Source organism: Camelina sativa, chromosome 16 (assembly GCF_030686135.1).
Source record: "Camelina sativa cultivar CO46 ecotype springtype chromosome 16, ASM3068613v1".
Lineage (NCBI taxonomy): Eukaryota > Viridiplantae > Streptophyta > Magnoliopsida > Brassicales > Brassicaceae > Camelina > Camelina sativa.
In genome coordinates, this window is record NC_141895.1 from 23,937,222 (window position 1) to 23,956,811 (window position 19,590).

At 37.9% G+C, this 19,590-nt stretch overlaps 3 protein-coding genes across 4 annotated transcripts; 2 read left to right on the forward strand and 1 right to left on the reverse strand.

The window, feature by feature from the left end:
* Nucleotides 1-4,352: 4,352 nt before the first annotated feature.
* Nucleotides 4,353-9,622, forward strand: LOC104753889 (uncharacterized). Its single transcript, XM_087490583.1, has 5 exons — nucleotides 4,353-5,899; nucleotides 6,347-8,209; nucleotides 8,315-8,540; nucleotides 8,936-9,018; nucleotides 9,209-9,622. Exons 2-5 carry the CDS (start codon nucleotides 6,383-6,385, stop codon nucleotides 9,311-9,313), a joined length of 2,241 nt encoding a protein of 746 aa, XP_087346709.1. The 5' UTR covers nucleotides 4,353-5,899; nucleotides 6,347-6,382; the 3' UTR covers nucleotides 9,314-9,622.
* Nucleotides 9,623-10,642: 1,020 nt separating this feature from the next.
* On the reverse strand, nucleotides 10,643-14,371 carry LOC104751622 (protein kinase STUNTED). The gene is made up of 10 exons (XM_010473611.3): nucleotides 13,840-14,371; nucleotides 13,652-13,749; nucleotides 13,315-13,567; nucleotides 12,508-13,203; nucleotides 12,173-12,421; nucleotides 11,922-12,085; nucleotides 11,761-11,840; nucleotides 11,528-11,675; nucleotides 11,290-11,439; nucleotides 10,643-11,211 (listed from the first exon to the last, which is right to left on the reverse strand). Exons 1-10 carry the CDS (start codon nucleotides 14,015-14,017, stop codon nucleotides 10,966-10,968), a joined length of 2,262 nt encoding a protein of 753 aa, XP_010471913.2. The 5' UTR covers nucleotides 14,018-14,371; the 3' UTR covers nucleotides 10,643-10,965.
* Nucleotides 14,372-17,921: 3,550 nt separating this feature from the next.
* LOC104751625 (glutathione S-transferase TCHQD-like) lies at nucleotides 17,922-19,590 on the forward strand. Of its 2 annotated transcripts, XM_010473615.2 has the most exons (4): nucleotides 18,027-18,190; nucleotides 18,312-18,379; nucleotides 18,516-18,761; nucleotides 18,859-19,590. In XM_010473615.2, exons 3-4 carry the CDS (start codon nucleotides 18,553-18,555, stop codon nucleotides 19,448-19,450), a joined length of 801 nt encoding a protein of 266 aa, XP_010471917.2. In that variant the 5' UTR covers nucleotides 18,027-18,190; nucleotides 18,312-18,379; nucleotides 18,516-18,552; the 3' UTR covers nucleotides 19,451-19,590. The 2 variants fall into 2 exon arrangements, with proteins under 2 accessions (XP_010471916.2, XP_010471917.2); XM_010473614.3 differs by lacking the exon at nucleotides 18,312-18,379 and having other exon boundaries at nucleotides 17,922-18,190.

A 19,590-nucleotide genomic window follows, 5' to 3' on the forward strand; every position in this document is an offset into this window, starting at 1 on the left:
TAGATCTACCTTTGTTTGAAGGACAAAATCCGGATGATTGGTTGTTTAGGTTGGACAAAGGGTTTGCTATGAACAACACACCGGAGTATGAAAAGTTGGACGAAGCAGTGGCTTGTCTAACTGGTTCGGGAATAACATGGTGGAGAAATTCGGAGGATAGGTTGCGTATCACTACTTGAAAGGATTTCCGGGATAGGTTTAGGGAGAGGTTTAAACCGAGCAGGGGGTGTTCTGCTATGGACCGACTGCTAACCATTCAACAGAAAGGGTCGGTAGATGAGTACCATGAGCAGTTTGAGGAGTTATCGGTAGAGCTGCCTCAGGTGTCCAATGAAGTGTTGGAAGCTGCTTTCCTGAGAGGACTTAAGAAGAATCTGCGTGATCCGGTCATACGTAGTAGTCCGGTGGATATGACAGCCATAGTGGATATGGCGAGACTGGTGGAGTTTCAAGAAAATGAGAGCAACGGATTACAAGGGCGTTCCTTCGCACGACCCTCGGGTAACAATACTTACTCTCCACAAGGGCAGTCCTATCGGAAACCAACAGAGGCACCACGAGGGACAAACAAAATCAACACAGGTAGCGGTTATAACCCCTGTCGCCACTGTGGAGATCGTTGGTTCAGTGGTCACAAATGCAGACAACCGAGACTTAAGTGTGTGGAGGTGGAGGAAGAGGAAGAACACTTGGAGTTTGCGGAGCAGAAAACGATGGAACCTACAGTGGAACAAGATGAAGATCCTGAGATGGTGACTGAAACTTTGGGATCCATGGGAGGTTTCTCTGCAGAACAGTCTATGCGAATGAGAGGTAAGATCAAAGGTAAGTCAGTGGTAGTAATGATAGACTCAGGAGCTACCCGAAATTTTATCTCTGATAAGTTGGTACAGGAACTTGAGTTGCCAGTAGCTGGACACCGAAAGTTTGGAGTTCGAGTGGCAGGAGGTCAGGTTCTCAAGGGAAGTGGAAAATGTTCACGGTTGTTGCTGGAAATCCAAGGGGTCGACATCGTGGAGGACTTCCTGCTGTTTGACATTAAGGATTCAGATGTCATATTGGGGTTTCCGTGGCTAGCTTTGCTGGGAGATACCAGAACAAATTGGGGATTGCTTAAGTTAAGTTGGCAGATTGGGGCGTTATGGGTAACCATTGTAGGAGATCCAGCTCTGAGTAAGGCTCAAGTATCCCTAAACTCTATGGAGAGGATGGTGAGAAAGAAGGGAGTAGCCTACCTATTGGAGTTAACTACTTTGTTCGAAAAAGAAGAATGCGAGTCCGTGGCGCAAATAGGAAGGGAGATATCACAGTTGTTAAAACGCTATCAGTCCGTGTTCCAGATGCCAAACCACTTGCCACCAGTCAGAAATCGTGAGCACGCGATCACTCTAAAGGAGGGAGCAGGTCCGGTTAACCTTCGACCATACCGGTACTCATTTGTACAGAAGAACGAAATTGAGAAACTGATCCAGGACATGCTTGACGCACACATCATACGCCCTAGTGTGAGTCCTTACTCAAGCCCCGTTCTCTTGGTCAAGAAGAAAGATGGAGGATGGAGGTTTTGCGTAGACTACAGAGCATTGAACTCTGTGACCATCCCTGACAGGTACCCCATTCCGGTGATTGAAGAGCTTCTTGATGAGCTAAATGGGGCAATGGTCTTCTCTATGTTGGACCTTAAGTCGGGATATCATCAAATCAGAGTCAGGAGTAGTGATGTGGCCAAGACAGCCTTCAAGACTCATCAGGGACACTACGAATTCTTGGTGATGCCCTTTGGTCTTACAAACGCTCCTTCCACTTTTCAGAGTGTAATGAACGACTTGTTTAGGCCTTATCTACGCAAGTTTGTGCTGGTATTTTTTGATGATATCTTAGTATACAGTCCGAGTCTTGAGGAGCATGTGCAGCACCTGGAGGTTGTTCTGCAGTTATTACAGCAGAATCAGTTCTATGCCAACCTTAAGAAGTGCTCTTTTGGACAGACCAAGGTAGCTTATTTGGGTCATGTGATAACGGGAGAAGGAGTTGCAGCAGACCCAGAAAAAATCTCTGCAATGTTGCAATGGCCTGAACCAAAAACTATCACAGAGCTCAGAGGTTTCCTCGGGTTGACAGGGTACTATCGTAGGTTTGTCAAAAACTATGGACAGATTGTGAGGCCTTTAACAGAGCTACTTAAGAAAAATGGGTTTATTTGGTCTGAGGCAGCCACAGGAGCCTTCCAAGCATTAAAAACTGCTGTGACTAGCATTCCAGTCTTGGTGTTGCCTGATTTCACTAAAGAATTCACCATAGAGACGGATGCATTTGGATCGGGCATAGGAGCAGTGTTATCGCAAGAGCGTCGCCCGGTTGCTTTCATTAGTCAAGCTTTCTCTTCACAAGGTCGCATTAAATCTGTTTATGAAAGGGAATTGCTGGCTATTGTAAAAGCGGTCACCAAATCGAAGCACTACTTGACAGGAAGAGAGTTTGTTATTAAAACCGATCAATGAAGTCTCAGACATCTCTTGGATCAAAAGGCGGTATCATCAGTGCAACAAAGATGGGCAGCCAAACTCATTGGGCTGAACTACCGTATTGAGTATAAGCCAGGAGTGGAAAACCGAGTAGCAGACGCATTATCAAGGAGACCTCCCACTGACACCCTGTTCCAGTTGACCTTGGTAGCGCCGATGAATATTGATCGGAAGGAGTTGATGGAGCAAGTGAGGAAAGATATCGGGTTGGTTGAGATCCTGCAAGGTCTGGAGAGGGGAGAAAAGACTAAAGAAGGGTATAATCTGGAGAAAGGGTTGCTGTTTAAGGACGGAAGGCTAGTTATACCAGCTTGATCGTGTCTCATTCCTAAACTGTTAGAACAGTTCCACACAAGTGCAATTGGTGGACATGAGGGAGCACTCAAGACTTTAAAGAGGTTGTGTCAGGAGGTTTATTGGAGAGGTATGAGAAAAGATGTAGTGGAATACATAACAAGGTGCCAAGTATGCCAGGAGAACAAATATTCCACCTTATCGCCTGCTGGACTCCTAGCTCCATTACCCATTCCAAAACAGGTTTGGTCTGATATCAGTCTCGATTTTGTGGAAGGTTTGCCAAAGTCCAAAGGATTCAATGCTATTCTGGTTGTAGTTGATAGACTGTCTAAGTACAATCACTTTATTGGGCTGAAACACCCTTTCACTGCTAAAACCGTGGCTGAAGCTTTTATGAGGGAGGTAGTTAAGTTGCACGGGTTTCCGGAGACCATTGTGTCAGATCGTGACCGTGTGTTTCTGAGCAGCTTCTGGTCTGAGCTTTTTAAACTGCAAGGCTCTTCCTTACATAAAAGCACAGCTTACCATCCTCATACTGATGGGCAAACCGAGGTGGTGAACCGCTGTCTTGAGACGTACCTATGGTGTTTTGCGAGCAGACGACCCACTTCTTGGTTCCAGTGGCTACCATGGGCTGAGTATTGGTTTAATACATCGTACCATTTGTCCACCCAAGCCACACCGTTCCTTGCTGTTTATGGTAGAGAACCTCCAAAACTATTGCGTTACGGGGTAACGCCTACAGTGAATGCATTAGTGGAAGAGTTGTTAATGGATCGGGACAGTTTACTCGTCGAGTTGAGGGAGAACCTAGAAGTAGCTCAACAGAAGATGCAAAAAGGGGCTAATAAGCATCGTCGGGATGTTCAATTCCAAGTTGGGGATTGGGTATACTTAAAACTGAGACCCTACCGTCAAAAGTCACTAGTGCAAAGGAGAAATGAGAAGCTTGAACAGAGGTATTTTGGTCCTTACCAAGTTGTGGAGAAGATTGGGAGAGTCGCATACAGACTGCAGCTTCCTGCTTATAGCCAAATTCATCCTACTTTCCATGTCTCTCAGTTAAAAACAGCTGTTCCAGTCACTCATGTTGCCCAGGAATTGCCGCTTATACTCACTCCTACGTTGGAATGGGCAACTGAGCCTGATACCATCACAGACATACGTCGGAGCAGTGATCAAAAAAGAGGGACCGAGGTTCTAGTGCAGTGGAAGGGTCTTCCATCCGCCGAAGCAACTTGGGAATCATTATCTTCCTTAGTCGAGCAGTATCCAGATATTAACCTTGAGGACAAGGTTAGTTCACTTCGGGAGAGTATTGATAGGTTGCGGATTCCTCTGGCTATAATGAAGAAGAAGATGAGGACCAGGGGACGGAGAGCTAGGCAATGGGAAAAGAAGAAGATGAATGAAAGTGGCTGAATAAGAGTGTGGGAAAGACCAGTTCTGAATAAGAGTGTTTCAAGTTAATACTCTGTCGTTTTAAGTTGTGTTGTGTATTTAAGGAAACTTGGAACAGTAGGGTTTCTTATCTTAGGAATGAAATATTAATCTCTAAATCTTGCCTCCTTCTATCCTTCTTGCCTCCTATCTTATCTCTTCTATTCTCCTTCCTTTCTTATTTTATTTCAAATCAGTGACCGTTAAGTCTCGACTTAACAGTGACGTTTGAGGATGTGGAAGAGGAAGAGACGGGGAAACGAAAAGATGGATAAGAGAAGGAATCTGAGAAGTGGTTGAATAAGAAAATTGTTGAGATCGATAGAAACGCGAAGGCGATCAATTTGACTAGTCTCGGTGTCTTCACTACGTCGAATCCAACGTCGGTGAGTTTCATGGCGGTTCTAAAACGCCGGCGATATGATTGATCGCTTTTGCAAACCAAATCAAATTTAAACAACAGATCAAGCAAAACAGAGAACAAAGGTACTGGATTATTAATTTTGATGTTCCTAGAGAGCCGGCGAGGAATTAACGATCAGACGCCGGCGACGTTGGATAGACGGAAGAGGACACGTGGATGTGGTGGTGAGGAAATTGAGATGATTCGCGCATGAAGACAATGTAACAGAAGGAGGAGAGGAAGAAGAAAAGTGTACAGATTAAGCAACAAATAATCAACGTATTATTAACCTAATTACTACCTGCTTATATATATATATATATCTAGGGTTTTTTTATCTATACAAATTTTGATTAAGGCCTATCGTATGAATCTATTTTTATTTTATTTTATTCTGTTTGGTATATTCCACAAGTAGAAATAAATTACAGGCTTTTGGTCAACACAACTCAGTTACCTACAGTGTCTCTAACAACAAACTCAACTGAACTGTTGCATATAAAAACACTTCAGTTAATGGTTGAGGACGGATCTAAATAGATTTACTTAAGTCTCTCAGTTAGGGGATTCTTGTTGACTTGCTGACTAGTATTCAGTACTGTATATCAACCACATGCTCTCCCACGTGCTTTGAAAAGTCCGTTCGTACCATTAAAATAAAACAATATATATAACGAGTACAATAGAAAAAATATGTTACAATTAAACATCTCAATTATAAATATCTAATTCGTTTTATCTTTATTTTATTTATTATTAATTAATGGAAAATATTTTATACTGGTGGATAACATTAAACATTTTATAGAGGTTGTATTTTATATGACCTTTTTTATAAACGGGTGGTTGACGTATTTTATACTTTTTTTTTAATAAAATGATATGGAAGTGGGAAATTATCTCCACTGGGCCTTTTTTTACTTTAAAAGCCTTCATTTATAGGCCCATTTATGATACTTTAGAAATGAGATTAGATTCATAATAATTTGGGTTATATTAACATAAAAGAGCGCGTATGTGTTACGTATACTGTATAGTACGGAACGGCTCTCCTTTACTTCACTATTTCCGGTGACTGGCCAATTCGGCGAGCTGTAAAATGGTTTACCAACGATTACGGTGGAAAAAATTCTAGGGTTTTCTGATCGGAGAACTGGGTTTTTCTCTTCTCTCTTTAGAAGCTGGATCGAAAAAAAAATCGATTCTTTTGTCTTGGCTGTCCAACAAATTTCAGGTAAGTAAGCGAGACAAAATGTTGCAAAAATTTCAGTCTTTTGCTTCTATTTCTTTTTTCCTCTCGTTACAATAGGGTTCCTGGGTTCTGAATTTCTAACTTAGATTTGCTTTATTTTGTTCTTTGGAATGCCCTTGAGTTTCATGAAGAACATTTTGAGTTGAGTGGACTGTGTTATATGAATCTGTGTAGTAACTTGTGAGACTAGGTTTGGTTGATGTGGTAATTGCTTTGTGTGTGTGTGAATTAACCATTCCTGCTTGAGTTAAAGTTTCTACCTTTTGGATACTTTAGGCAAATTCAACGTCAGGCTATTAGGTTAATAAAACTGTGCGTTGAGATTTAACATTTGCCACGATTTCTACTTCATTAATAATTGTTAGATTCGACCGAGTGTGATCATTTTCATGTTTTCTTTCTTCTTCCTTTCTCAAATGCTTGTTTCAGGATTGAATAGATTTATTATAGCCTGCTAAGTTGAATATGACGAGGAACAACACGAGGAAGTCTGCCCTGGCTAACACAATTGTCAACAAGGAAATCATTGTGATTGAGTCAGATACAGACACAGACACAGATGAAGTTGGTGCTGGAATGTTGGCTCTTTGTGGTGTAGAGAATTCACTAGGGGATGATGATACTTTAGCTAAGAAACCAGTGAAGTATGATGTGGCGAAGACCATTGTGAAGCAGGAAATAAAGATGGAACCAGACATAGATGAAGTTGGTGGTACAATGCTGGCTCTTTGTGTCCAAATGGATGCATTAGGGAATGGTTCTTTAGTTAAGACCCCCGAGAACTCTGCTGTGGCTAAGACCATTTTGAAGGAGAATATAATTGAGATTGAGTCGGACACAGATACAGATGAAGTTGGTGGTAGGATGCTTGCTCCTTGTGGTGCCGAGAATGCATCACCGGATGATGTTTTAGCTAACAACCCCAAGACTTCTGCGGTTGCTAAGACAATTGTGACGAAAGAAATAAAGACTGAGCCAAGCATAGATGAAGCTGGTGGTCGATCGCTGGCTCTTGGTGAAGTGAATGCATCAGGGGATGATACTTTAGCTAAGAAGTCTGCGGTGGCTAAGGCCATTGTGAATCAGGAAGTTATTGAGATTGAGTCAGACACAGACGCAGGTGAAGTTGGTGGTAGAATGCTGGCTCTTTGTAGTGCCGAGGATGCATCAGGGGATGATGTTTTAGCGCGTGGGGCCTCACCCTTTGTAAAGTCTGAGGTGGCTAAGACAATTGTGAAGAAGGAAATAATTGAGATTGAGTCAGCTACAGACACAGATACAGATGAAGTTGGTGGTAGAATGCTGGCTTTAGCTAAAGATGGCGAAACGAACAGAACCAATATGCAGATTGTTTGTGCGGATGATTACGATTCCGGTTTGGTTCATGATCTGGAATATAAAAAGTACTTGGCACATTATAGTGAAATCGGGAATCTATATATGCTTGATGACAATGTTAGAGATAGTTCTCCAGTGCGTATTATGTACAATGTCGATCATGAAGTATCTGATAGAAGTAAAAGCAAAGCACTAATAATCAAGAAGAGTAGAGCAGGGAGAAAGGCGAAGTTTCCTATGGTTTCTAGTGTATCTAAGAGGTTGAAGATTGGGAATGGTAGAGCAGATCAGAACTTGATTTCGAGGACTGTCTTAAGGACCCAAGAAACGCAACAAATGAAAGGAAATGCTCGACGTGGAAGAAAGAGTTCTGTAGCCAAGGACTGTGTCGAATTAAAGCCTACAAGTTACGTCAGAGATACCAAACAAAAGAACGGAGATGCTCGACGTGGAAGGAAGACTTCTTTGGCGAAGAAAGACGTCATATTAAAGCATACGAGAAATGATGAGTCTCAGACGATTTTTAGAGCTTCAAAGAGACTGAAAACTGAAAATGGGAGATCAGATCATAACTGGACTTCAAAGAGTATCCCAGTGGTTAACACCAACGGTACCAAACAAACGAAACGAGAGGCTTTGCGGCGAAGGAAGACCTCTGTGACCAAGCACAATGATGAACCAAAGTCTAGAGGTCATGTCAAAGAAAAGTTATTTCACATTTTCAAACTTGGCAAGAAGGAAAGTAAAGAGAGCCTATCGTCAATAGAGAAAAGCTATTTATATTACGTAGCTTATCTGAGAAATTCCATTACCATTGTTAAATCTGGTCGACAAGTAAAACCTGTGAAAGATGTAGCGAGTTTGTCAGATCCTGATATTATTGCAGTCAGTGATTACCCCTTTCCGGATGGAGGCAAAACCCCATTCGAGGCAACGAAAGACGGCAAAGTGATAGTATGAATACCTTCATTCTCTTACTTCTATTTTGAAATTTGTCTTTTCTGATTCTTTCTAATTTTCTATGCTGACATTTTTCATTTTGTTATAATGTTTTCCAAGGATCTTGAAGATGGTGTTGACCCTGATGATTTATTCAACTCTTCGTATAGCAAGAGGCTAATGGAACTTCTCAGAAATCCCTATGATGAGGAAGAGTACTTGCGACTCTATACTGAGGCATCACTCAAAAGACCATTGACTCGGTCTAGACAATTACGAGATGGAAGAGAGATTGAATATAATGTTGAAGACCAGTTGGCACCGTCATATCTCGAAAAGTATACAGGTACAAACAAATTGTACAATGTGTTCTTGTGGATGTGTAGTGTGTTGAACTATCTTCTCAAAGATAAAACATTTTAACGAATGGATAAGTTTTTGTCCTATATAAAAGGCTAGCTTGAGGCTCAGTCAGCTAACTCTAAGTCTCTAGAGGAAAGGTTGCTGTAGGAGTTCTTACATTTATGCGAATCATACATCTTTAATTGGATATTCACACTTGTTGGGATATCTGCTTATTATATATATTATAATCTGAGTATTGCTAGAAATGATGTATTCCATTCGTGATACTTTCTTGGTGAAATTATTTCACCATGTCCTGTAGTTTTTACCTTTGCTTTCCACTGAACTTATACTCGACTGCAACCATATTAAACTTACTTCGGTTTGATTCTGCAGATTTCAACAAGATTTATCATCGTTATCAGAAGGATCTTCCTCGATCTTTAAACCTGTTGCGCGGATTCTTCTTTTATTTAGAGGTAGAGTTTTCTGTTTCATTGATTTTTCTTGGCTACAACATGTGCAAAGTCGCCCGTGTGCATTGGTCTCGTAAAACCCTCTTGTTACCATAAAACCTTGAATGCATTATTTTATCAATATAACAGATGAATGTATAGAGTTGTATGCGCCATAGATTAAATGTCTTTTGTGGTTCGCTTTCTTTTGCAGAACATAGTTCTTGAAGGTGCATTCAAACCCTGGCTACATGAAAAAAGTTTGATAAATCTGTGCGTTGATGCTAGAGAGTGCATAGATATGGTAGGCAACAAGTAACGCGGCACCACACTGTTTTTAAAAGTACATCTTAAGTGAAACTCAAGACTCTATTCTATAAGACAGTCTTGGATATGAAGCAAAACGAGAGATCCTACAAGATTTGTATTTGCAATCTCAAGGCTTCTTTTAGGTTCGTCACTATATGGTAGTAATAGTAGTGGTAGTAGTAGTAGTAGTTTATGACTTCATATTAATAGCTGCAGATCTTGATGTGTAAACTGTAGTATTATGTATACTCTATATAGCTTGGAAGCGAACTAACAAATTGAAGAAAGGCCTAAAAGCCAAGATTTCATTTATACTCTACATCACTGTGTTTCGCCCCAGAAAATGAGAAAGCAACTTGTATTATACTCTGTAAACACTTGCCACTAGAAACGTATTACCCTACCTACATCACTGTGTGTTTCCCCTATTAGGCATTGGAGAAAGAAAACCTACCAGACTTCAGTATAAGAACATTTGCAAAACTGAGACTTCTTACAACAATAATAACAATCAGGCATACACTCTGGAACCACCTGTGGAAGAACAAGTTAACCAGTCATCAGGGATCTCTTGTGCAGACGAAATATACTACCTTAGGGCTGGGCAAAATAACCGATAACCAAATAACCGACCGAAACCGAACCGAAAAAAACCAAACCGAACCGAACCGAAATTCTTCAAATACCCGAATGGTTAGTAAAAATCTATATCCAAACTAACCGAAACCGAACCGAACCGAACCGACAATTAAATGGTTAACCGAAATATCCGAAAACCTAGAAGATATCAAATATTATATACTTAATATTATGCAAAACTATAAAATAAACTTAAAATATAAATTATTTCTAGATTCAAAACAGTTAAATATTTTAAATAATCAATATATGTAAATGTTATTATTTTGAATTTACAAAGTTAAATACTATTTTGTAAAATTGAATCAATATTTTTCCCTTTTTTGTATTTTTGTTATTGTATATTTGGTTAATTTTGGTTATATTCGGTTAGTTTTGGTTATATTTGGTTTATTTGGTTAATGTTAATATAATTTATGTTAGTTATGGTTATTTATTTAAATAACCAAACCGAAACCGAACCGAACCGAAATTTCAAAAATATCCAAATGGTTACTATATTACTATATCCAAAATAACCGAAACCGAATACAACCGAACCGAAACCGAATGGTTAACCGAATGCCCAGGCCTATACTACCTCATGGGTAATGATTTTGTTGTTGAGCCTTATTGGTACACGATCCATTCACGATACAAGTTAATGATTTTGACGGATCAATACATACTAATACAAATACGAGAAAATAAATGTAAACTGTTTCTAGAAAAAAAAAACGATTTCTTTCTTTTATTCTTCTTAATGAAGACAAGTACAAGCACTTTTTTTCTTTCCTACCAAATTCCCAACAACAAGCATTTCCCTCTCGTTTTTATTACCACAGCTATAAGCAATTTGCCCAAAAAAGACTTACCGGAAATAGCAAGATACATCCCAAACAATTAAAATCTACAATTACAGTGTCCTAAACAGGTGAGAAAGGAGGGCTAAAAAGAACCCCACAAATCCACCACCCACCGGTTTCCAAAGAACGCCCTTTCATATGTACACACACACACAATAGTTTCAGTAAAAATGGGCTCTTAGTCGAAGCTCGACGAACGGCTTGTCCTGCCTTTAAGATAATCCTCAACAGAGACGCCTTGCTCGATGCTTCCCATGGAGATAGAGTCATCTTCAACATCAAGAAGCGCCACGTTAAGGTGTGACTGCAAGTTAGATCTTTGGCATTGCTTATCCTTGAGCATCTCTGACTCTTCTGATGAATTACTCACTTGTTGCAGTGCCCACTCATGCGTGTCTTCATCGCCTTTAAGTAGCTTTAGGACCTGCATCATTCCACATTCGTTAAGATAATACATAAAGCAATGATGTGAAAAGGCTAGTAGATTTAAAACTTGAATTACAATGCTCATTTTCGGTCTAGCTTGAGGGCTACGTCGAATACAAAGAGTAGCAGCCAACGCCATCATCTGCATTTGGTCGTTATCGTTGTTATCCCGCAAACTCGGATCTAATAACTGAGAATACTTTCGATCATCTAGAATTGGTTTGGCCTGTACATGAACATCATACATACTTGTTTTCAATAAGAGTATAGAAAAAGCTTGGTTTTGATCTTAATTGGTATGCAGCAATACATACCCACATGACTAGACTCTCCTGTCCCTTTGGACATCCACTGCTAATCGGTTCTCTTCCAGATAGTAGCTCGAGGAGAACAACGCCAAATGCATAGACATCTATCTTATCATTTACCTTACCATACATAAAGTACTCTGGAGCCAAGTATCTGTAACAAGAAACAGAAGCTTACCATAAGAACATTTTCAAGAACTTTCATAAAAACATCAGCCAAAAACCAGATTCTTCCATACCCAAAGGTTCCCGCAACATCAGAGCAGATTATATGAGTTCTAGATATAGACGCCCACCTCGCAAGCCCAAAATCAGAAAGCTGGGAACAAGGTATAAATATCTTTTTAGTATTCTCGCCTCTTTTGACATATGAAGAAAAACCGATAAAAATTGTTTTTACCTGTGGCTCAAAATCATCAGATAATAGTATATTTGATGACTTAACATCTCTGTGGATGACAGGTTGTGAAGCACTGTTATGCAGATAGTTCAATGCCTCGGCCACTCCAACAGCTACTTTATACCTCTCGCTCCAACAAAATGCAAGCGGATCTTTCTTGTTTCCTGGTTATGAAACAGCATTTGTTAGATCCATGATCATAATAGAATCTCTGAGTTGCTTAAAAAGACAAGGGTCTGTCTAACAAGTACCATGAAGGTTCTCTTCTAGGCTTCCCCTTGAGAGATAATTGTATACAAGTAATAGGTTATGATCTTCAAAGCAAAATCCTAAGAGGGAGATAATATTCTTATGGTGTAATGTTGTGATGATTTCAATCTCAGCCACGAAATCATTCAAGACATCTTCAGTTTGCTTGAGAATTTTGACAGCAACCACTCTCCCATTGGACAAACAACCTCTAAAAACCCGGCTGCTGCCTCCTCTTCCAATGAAATTATCTGAAATCAGATTGAACTTTTTAGTTATAAGCCTTGAAAATTTTCAACATATCATTCATAAGTAAATGAATGAGAGAAGGACCAACCAGTGGAAAAATTCGATGTGACTGAAACAAGTTCCTTGTACTTGAAAACCCGGCAAGCTGAAGAGAACCTCTCATAAAGTCCCTCTAATTCCTCCGGCAATTTTCTTGGACTATTGTCAGGAGATGACTTCTTGGAGATAGAGTTGATACCAAACGGAACAACTGCGTTTAAGCTTGACAAATCGTCTTCAGAAGAATCATAACCAGGTTGATTAGTGTCCCTCGTAGGAAGCTTCAGAGCCCATTGAACTACAGGTATCTGTTTCGACAAAGAACTATGAGGAGTAGTAACAGACTGTCCTAATGTAGAAACAGCACGACGAAGCAAAGGCCAACCTGGCCTAGATTCAGGCAATTTCCCAACCAACATAGTTATAGAACCGCCTGAATCTTCTGGACCATTCACAGGCATAACCTCCATTGCTTTGTGACATTCATCATCATCATCATCATCTTCACTCCTTTCATTTCCAGGAGTATTTGTATCGTTTAGAGACAAAGAATCAGAACCACAAACCGCGCAATTCTCAAAACGCGCAGCAGCTAAGGCCTGCTGTAAACTCTGGCTACCGGATTGAACTTCATCATCCTCTTTTGAATCTTCCTCGGAATGGCTAACTACTTTCGTAGTCTTATTCAAAGTAACAGACCTTTGAAGCACATTCAACAAAGTAATCTTCCTAACATCTTCCTTCCCTATAACAACACCCCAATAACAGATTATTTAACAACTCAACCCAAACCGAATCATATAGATACAAAAATGTAGAAACTTGGAAGAAAAAAAAAAGAAAAAAAAAGTCATACCTTGAGAATGATTAATGGTAGATAATGGAGAACCTTCTCTTTGGAACACGATTTTACCATTGTTTACAGCAATCACCCAACAATCCTTTGATAGTTTCTTGGCTACGTACTTAGCAACGGAAGCTGGTGAACGAATCGTGTGGTGAGTTTTTGAAATCCCAACTAAAACTTTCGATGCAGAGAACGATTTGGCTTCTCGAACTATAATCTTTCGAGCAGAGGAACCACGACATAGCTTCAGCTTCAGATCCACCTACAAAGAGGGGAAAAATTCAACATTTCCTTTGTTTATTTTCTGGAGAAGTTAAAGCAAAGGATCAAAATTGCACTTCTATACCTGTTTCAAATTGCAGAAACCTTCATAGACGTCAAGAACAGAGTCGAAAGTCTTAACAAGAGAGAGAAGCGAAGAGTTCCCTGCTCTATCGACAATCTCTACACAAAACCCCACAAAAGATCGAAACTTTTGTATTAAAAATCATAAAAAGACCAAAGCTTTTGTGTAGAGAATCTAAAAAAATGTACCATTTCCAAGGATATGAAGAGCGATCACAGTATCACCAGGCTCGGCGACTTTAACCAAAGCCCAAGTGAGCAACTCTCTGCTCGGCGCGTCGAGCTTCACGCCGACAAGAATCATACGCCCACCTTCTTCTCCTTCTTCCTCGACGGAGCTCCGTTTCTCTCCGCCGTTTTCAATCATCTTCCTTTTATTTTCACAGAGAGAGAGAGAGGTTGTCTGGATTATTCAAGTGTGATCTTATATCCTCCTCCTCCTGACGTGTGTTTCCCAAAGACAAAAGAACATCGTTTTAAGGATTTATATACTCTCCAAACAAAACACACAAAGACAAGATCTTTCTCTCTCTCTCTCTCTACCTGCAGAGGCTTAAGTTTTAACCGCAGGTTTGGTTTTGCTTTTGATGCTCGTCACAAGAGGCGCAGCCTTCTTTTTAGAATTTCATTTTTCCTTTTTTTATTTTTTTTTTTTGTCTTTCAATGTCAAAAAACAAAAAAAATGATTTTTATAAACCCTACTCCACAGTATAAAATCATTATATATTTTCTACTCATTTTCCAATTTTGACATTTTCTCAACTATGCATTTTTTTTTTTTGTGAATCACCCACCACCATGACACACAAATATGTTTCTTATTATTAATTTTGCTAAATTGTAAATTATAAAATCATCATAAATTTCACTATTTTATTCTGAAAAGCCAACTATGTAGTAACTTCTATGGAAACAAGTTTTTTTTAGTTAATATGATGTCCCATATGTATATCAACAAAAAAAGGAAGTATATACAAATTTTATCCTATATTTAATCCTTTTGATATATTGTGGTTTTGGAGCATACACTTTACTTAAATAATATACATCAGAAAGATTTATTTAAAAATCATATAAAACTATATACTTATAACAGAGGTGAGAGGACCACAAAATCGTATTGAAATAAATTAGTAGTAAATAAATAGGGAAATAAATCTGACTGCAACCCAGAATGGGTCGGTGTAAATAGCCCGTTTTCGTGGTTCAAACATGTCCAGCCCCTAAGTTAAAAAAAAAAAAAAAAAACACAAAAACGATCATGTCATGTGATCCTTCCAACAACCTACACGTGTCAATGTCACTAGATAAACACGTCATCATAACGGAAGAAGACCTTTTCCATCATTACCGGTGCATCAGGTCAGGTAACGTACCCAACATTAAATTAGACGACGTTAAAAAAGTATTGGTAACGTCACTTAACGCCGTTTCTCATGCCCCCGCCCGCCCCGAAGAAGAGAGTTAGTTAGTTATTATTATGGAGGGAAGTATAGTAACGGAATACCTGCCGTTTTAGTAGCGAGAAACGACACGCCAACTAAATCCGAAAGGCATGTGTCAGCGTCTACCTCATTTAGTCATGGAGACATGGACCATATCTCACTTTTTAACTAATTTATTTATTTTCTTTTTTTTCTCAAGAAAAAACAATGACAAAACTAATGGAGTGTATATGATTATTTTCTTCGATCAAGGTTCGGTTTTGGATTTGATTTCTAACAAGAAATATTCCTAATTTAATGTTTCTTTTAAAAAAAAAATCATGTTTATATGATTATATTGTGTCAACTAATTTTTAGGTTTTATAGAAAGCTGAAAGCATGTATTGTTTGGTATTTAATCCATAATGTTGAATAGTTAAAATGGCAGAGTTGATGAGAAATGAAAGTGGCAACAAACTGAGAGATCAAAAACGTTTAACCAGACGATAAAGGAAACGTAGACTCTTCAGTTGGTGGCTTTTAATTTTTTTTTTTTTTTTGGTTTCTGCCACGACAACGCCACTCGATCTTTCTCACGTATCTCATCTCTAACTTAATCTTAATTAGTTTTATACCCAATCATTTTCTGTAGGACTATTAAATAATTGCAACTTGTCGTAAATTCGTAATTAATACATATACGTACGAATCGAAAGACCGTGTTCCAATAATTCGCATGATTTTTGGGAGTCGAATACTTTGCACAAAGCTAATTTAGCCTTTTAGTATTATAAAAATATGGGAATTGATTACGATCGAGTTTGCACTACTAAGTATGAACATAAATTAAATGATGATTCATCTTTTTTATAATACTAGTAGTGATAAAAAGATTTTTCCGACGTATATAGTAGTATCTTTCAATTTTGTCAAACACATGAGGCAACTTTCCAATTGATTATACAGTACTATATTTGATTATTTGACATCATATACTCTTCTTAATTAACATTTGACTCCGTTTAAATTGAGATAATGAGATTAATGGAAAATTTTAAAATTTTCCAAAATTAAATTTTGATTTTGCAAAGTAGCGTGAATCATGACCATACTAATACCCCACCAAAAAAGAAAAATCATGACCATAATAATTTATAAGCAAAAGAAAAAAAATCATGACCATTAATAATACTAGCATGTCATTTATTAAAACGAAGGAGAGTATACAACACGGACATATGCATGTCACAAGTTCGCTAGGGCAATTTAATAGAATTAAATGTGAAGCAAAAAACGAAATTAATTGGTATTTGGCCACTCTTTATCTTTCATATAATATATTGATTACTTCCTTTAATCAATACTAGTACCTTCAATGATAAAGTCATAAGCCACATGACGTACGTAGTGAATTATTATCCTTTTTAAAAAAAATATTATTAATTGATCATTCATTCAAACTTAAGACGAAATGACAATATGTACATTAGTCTAAAATATCTACATCAAATACAAATACAATAACATACTACACGACATATATAAACCATAAAATAAAAACTCTATTTGGTTGATAAAATGATTAAATAATATTGTAGATTTTTTAGGATCGGAACTCTAAACTTTTAGCATTTGTCAATTGTAAAATATATTCTACGTAATCTAATTATTCACGAAATATCGCAGAAGTAAACTTTCAATACAAGTATAGACAACTATCAGAATTGTAGGTAAGAGACGAATTGTCGTATGTGTCAGTGTTACCGTCACGTTGATTGTTATTATTATTTTTTTTTTTTTTTTTTTTTATCATCTACACGAGTATATCTCTATTTTACAAAACTAGATAGCTGTAGATAAAATTCGACTATTTTCACTGAACGAAAACAATTAGTAACACAAATGACTACGATATATGAACAAATCTGCAACATGCATTGACGTTGATGTTTCTCTAACTTGTTGATGAAAGCCTTGAAAAACTCGTTTTTCTTTTGGGGGTCAATGATTACTTTTGGATCTACTATGAACTAAAGATGCTTCTATATAAATTTTTGGCGAAATATAAAAGAAGAAGAAAATAGAAGACAAGATCTTGGTTACAACATTAAAGTTTCTTAAATTCAATAGATTTGTGATGAATAAGGCCATATTTATAACATATTTGGCTAATTACGTGTCACAGTTTTGATGGGTTATAGTTATTGTCCCTTCTATTTTAAAGGTTGGTATTATTCTTGGTCCAGGCACGTGAATTACAATGTTGTCCAATTTATACATTCTTATATTTTTTATTTATGTTTCAGTCGTTTTGCTATTTATTATTAAATGGTTGTGCCAAAGTGGGCTTATTATAAGCTACGGCTAAAATTGGGCTGTATTTAATATTACTAAATGTAAATATCCTCCTCCTTCTCGATAATCTATTTAAGGCCCAAATGAGATGGATACAAAGTAGGCCTAATACAAAGAAGAAAGAACACAAGTGACAGTGTGACACTAACGATCTTTCTTTCTTTTTATTCTTTTACATCACCAGAATCCAAAAATGGCAAAAGTAAAAATGACAAAAAAAAAAAAAAAAAAAATTCCAATCCCTTCTGAATCATGAAAAAAAAAATGATAATATGGATATATCTAGCAATAATAGAACCAATAATTCAGGTGTATGTTAAAAAGTAAAGAAAAAAATGAAGAAGTTGGCAGGTTGATCGGAAAGACATATACACCCTTGAGAGACAAAAGTGATCATTAAAAGCGCTTTGACCTTGGCGGATAAGTTGACCAATACCACGTGGCAACATCTGAGAGCGAGTAGAGACATCTGCGTCTACGTAAGCCTTTTTAAACGTAAGCGCAGTGGGAGAATTAGATACTCGCACTTTCCTAAATTTTTTTCTTGTTCAGAGCAAATCTTAGCTGTATATATTTTGACGTCTTCCTTCGAAAATTAAAAAGGAGAAAAAAAAAAGAAAAAAAAAAAAGACAAAAATTTAAAGAAGGAAGGAAACCTCAATTCGAGAAACTAAATATACGAAGGTTTCCCTTTTTTCGTCTAGTTTTGATTCAGTTCTTGTTCTGCCTTTCTTCTCCAAGGTGTTCTGTCTTTTCGTTGGGTATGTCTTTATTTTACTTCTTCTGTTATTAGTAGTTAAATCACCAAGTTACCTGTATTGTCTTCTTCTTGTCTTTGTTTGCTTCAATCTTTATGGTCTCAACCTCATTTTGTTTGATCAGATTCCTTGTATATCGTGCTTATTAAACCCCTTTTCCCAAATATGAATCCACCTTTTATGAAGCTTCAGGTCTGTGAGGTCAACAGTTAATTTGGTGCTTTTATGTCTGAAATATATTGATTAGTTGATGATTTTTTAGTGGATTATATGGAAGAGACTTGGACTTGAATGTCTTTTTTAATATATATATATCTTAAATTTGCAGCTCTTGGACTGTATTTGGAGGATATTGGTCTGAAGCAATGCAGTTATATCATCATCCTTACTCATTAGATAGCCAAAGAGTGAGACTAGCTTTGGAAGAGAAAGGCATTGATTACACATCATACCATGTCAATCCCATCACTGGCAAGCACATGGACCCTTCCTTCTTTAGGATGAATCCAAACGCAAAACTTCCCCTTTTCAGGAATGGTTCTCACATCATTTTGGACACTATTGAGATCATAGAGTATGTACTCACCATTTTCTAATAGGGAATATTCTCACTTTTGGTGCTAGGTTTTAATTTTTTGGAGATGTAACTAGAGCTTTTGTGAATTTTGCAGGTACTTGGAGAGAATAGCTGAGGTTTCCTCTGGTATAGAAGATGCTACATTTGGTAGAGAAGTTCTTGAATGGATGCGTAAGATTAGCGAATGGGACCCCAAGCTTTTCACTCTTGCTCACATACCGGATAATCGTCGTCTCTATGTTTCCAAGTTCTTGAGAATGGTTGTGATTGCAAGGATGGCTGAGTCTCCAGACTTGGCAAGTGCTTACCATAGGAAGCTAAGGGAAGCATACGATACAGAAGACAAACTAAAAGACCCTGGTGCCTTAAGACGAAGCACAGACCATTTGCTTAGGCTCCTAGATGAGGTTGAAACAAAGCTTGAGGGGACAACATATTTGGCAGGGAACGAGTTTAGTATGGCTGATGTAATGCTAATCCCGGTGCTAGCTCGGTTATCCCTGTTGGATTTGGAAGATGAGTATATAACTAGTAGGAAGAATCTGGCTGAGTATTGGATTGTTGTGAGAAGTAGACCAAGCTACAAGAAGGTAATTGGAAGGTACTTTAATGGATGGAGAAAATATGCAACACTTGTAAAAACTTGGATGTTTGTTAGAGTCAGAAGTTTGCTCAGAAAATATTAAATTGTCAAAAGTTTGGTTTTTTTTTCTTCTCTCACTTTTCCATTTTACAGGACATTCTTGTAAAGTTGAGAAGAAACTTACTCCTTTTGATAACCAAATTATTAAGAACAATATTTTATTTAAGAAGTTTGCGATGCAAA

Bases quoted from the DNA above. Each gene is read 5' to 3' on its own strand.
- LOC104751625 (XM_010473614.3), top strand. From the start codon at position 18,553: ATGCAGTTATATCATCATCCTTACTCATTAGATAGCCAAAGAGTGAGA. The intron at 18,762-18,858 runs GTATGTACTCAC...TGAATTTTGCAG, and splicing joins GACACTATTGAGATCATAGA to GTACTTGGAGAGAATAGCTG.
- LOC104753889 (XM_087490583.1), top strand. From the start codon at position 6,383: ATGACGAGGAACAACACGAGGAAGTCTGCCCTGGCTAACACAATTGTC. The intron at 8,541-8,935 runs GTACAAACAAAT...TTGATTCTGCAG, and splicing joins ATATCTCGAAAAGTATACAG to ATTTCAACAAGATTTATCAT. The intron at 9,019-9,208 runs GTAGAGTTTTCT...TTTCTTTTGCAG, and splicing joins GATTCTTCTTTTATTTAGAG to AACATAGTTCTTGAAGGTGC.
- LOC104751622 (XM_010473611.3), bottom strand. From the start codon at position 14,017: ATGATTGAAAACGGCGGAGAGAAACGGAGCTCCGTCGAGGAAGAAGGA. The intron at 12,422-12,507 runs GTTGGTCCTTCT...ATCTGATTTCAG, and splicing joins CACATCGAATTTTTCCACTG to ATAATTTCATTGGAAGAGGA. The intron at 11,841-11,921 runs GTAAAAACAATT...CCTTGTTCCCAG, and splicing joins CTGATGATTTTGAGCCACAG to CTTTCTGATTTTGGGCTTGC.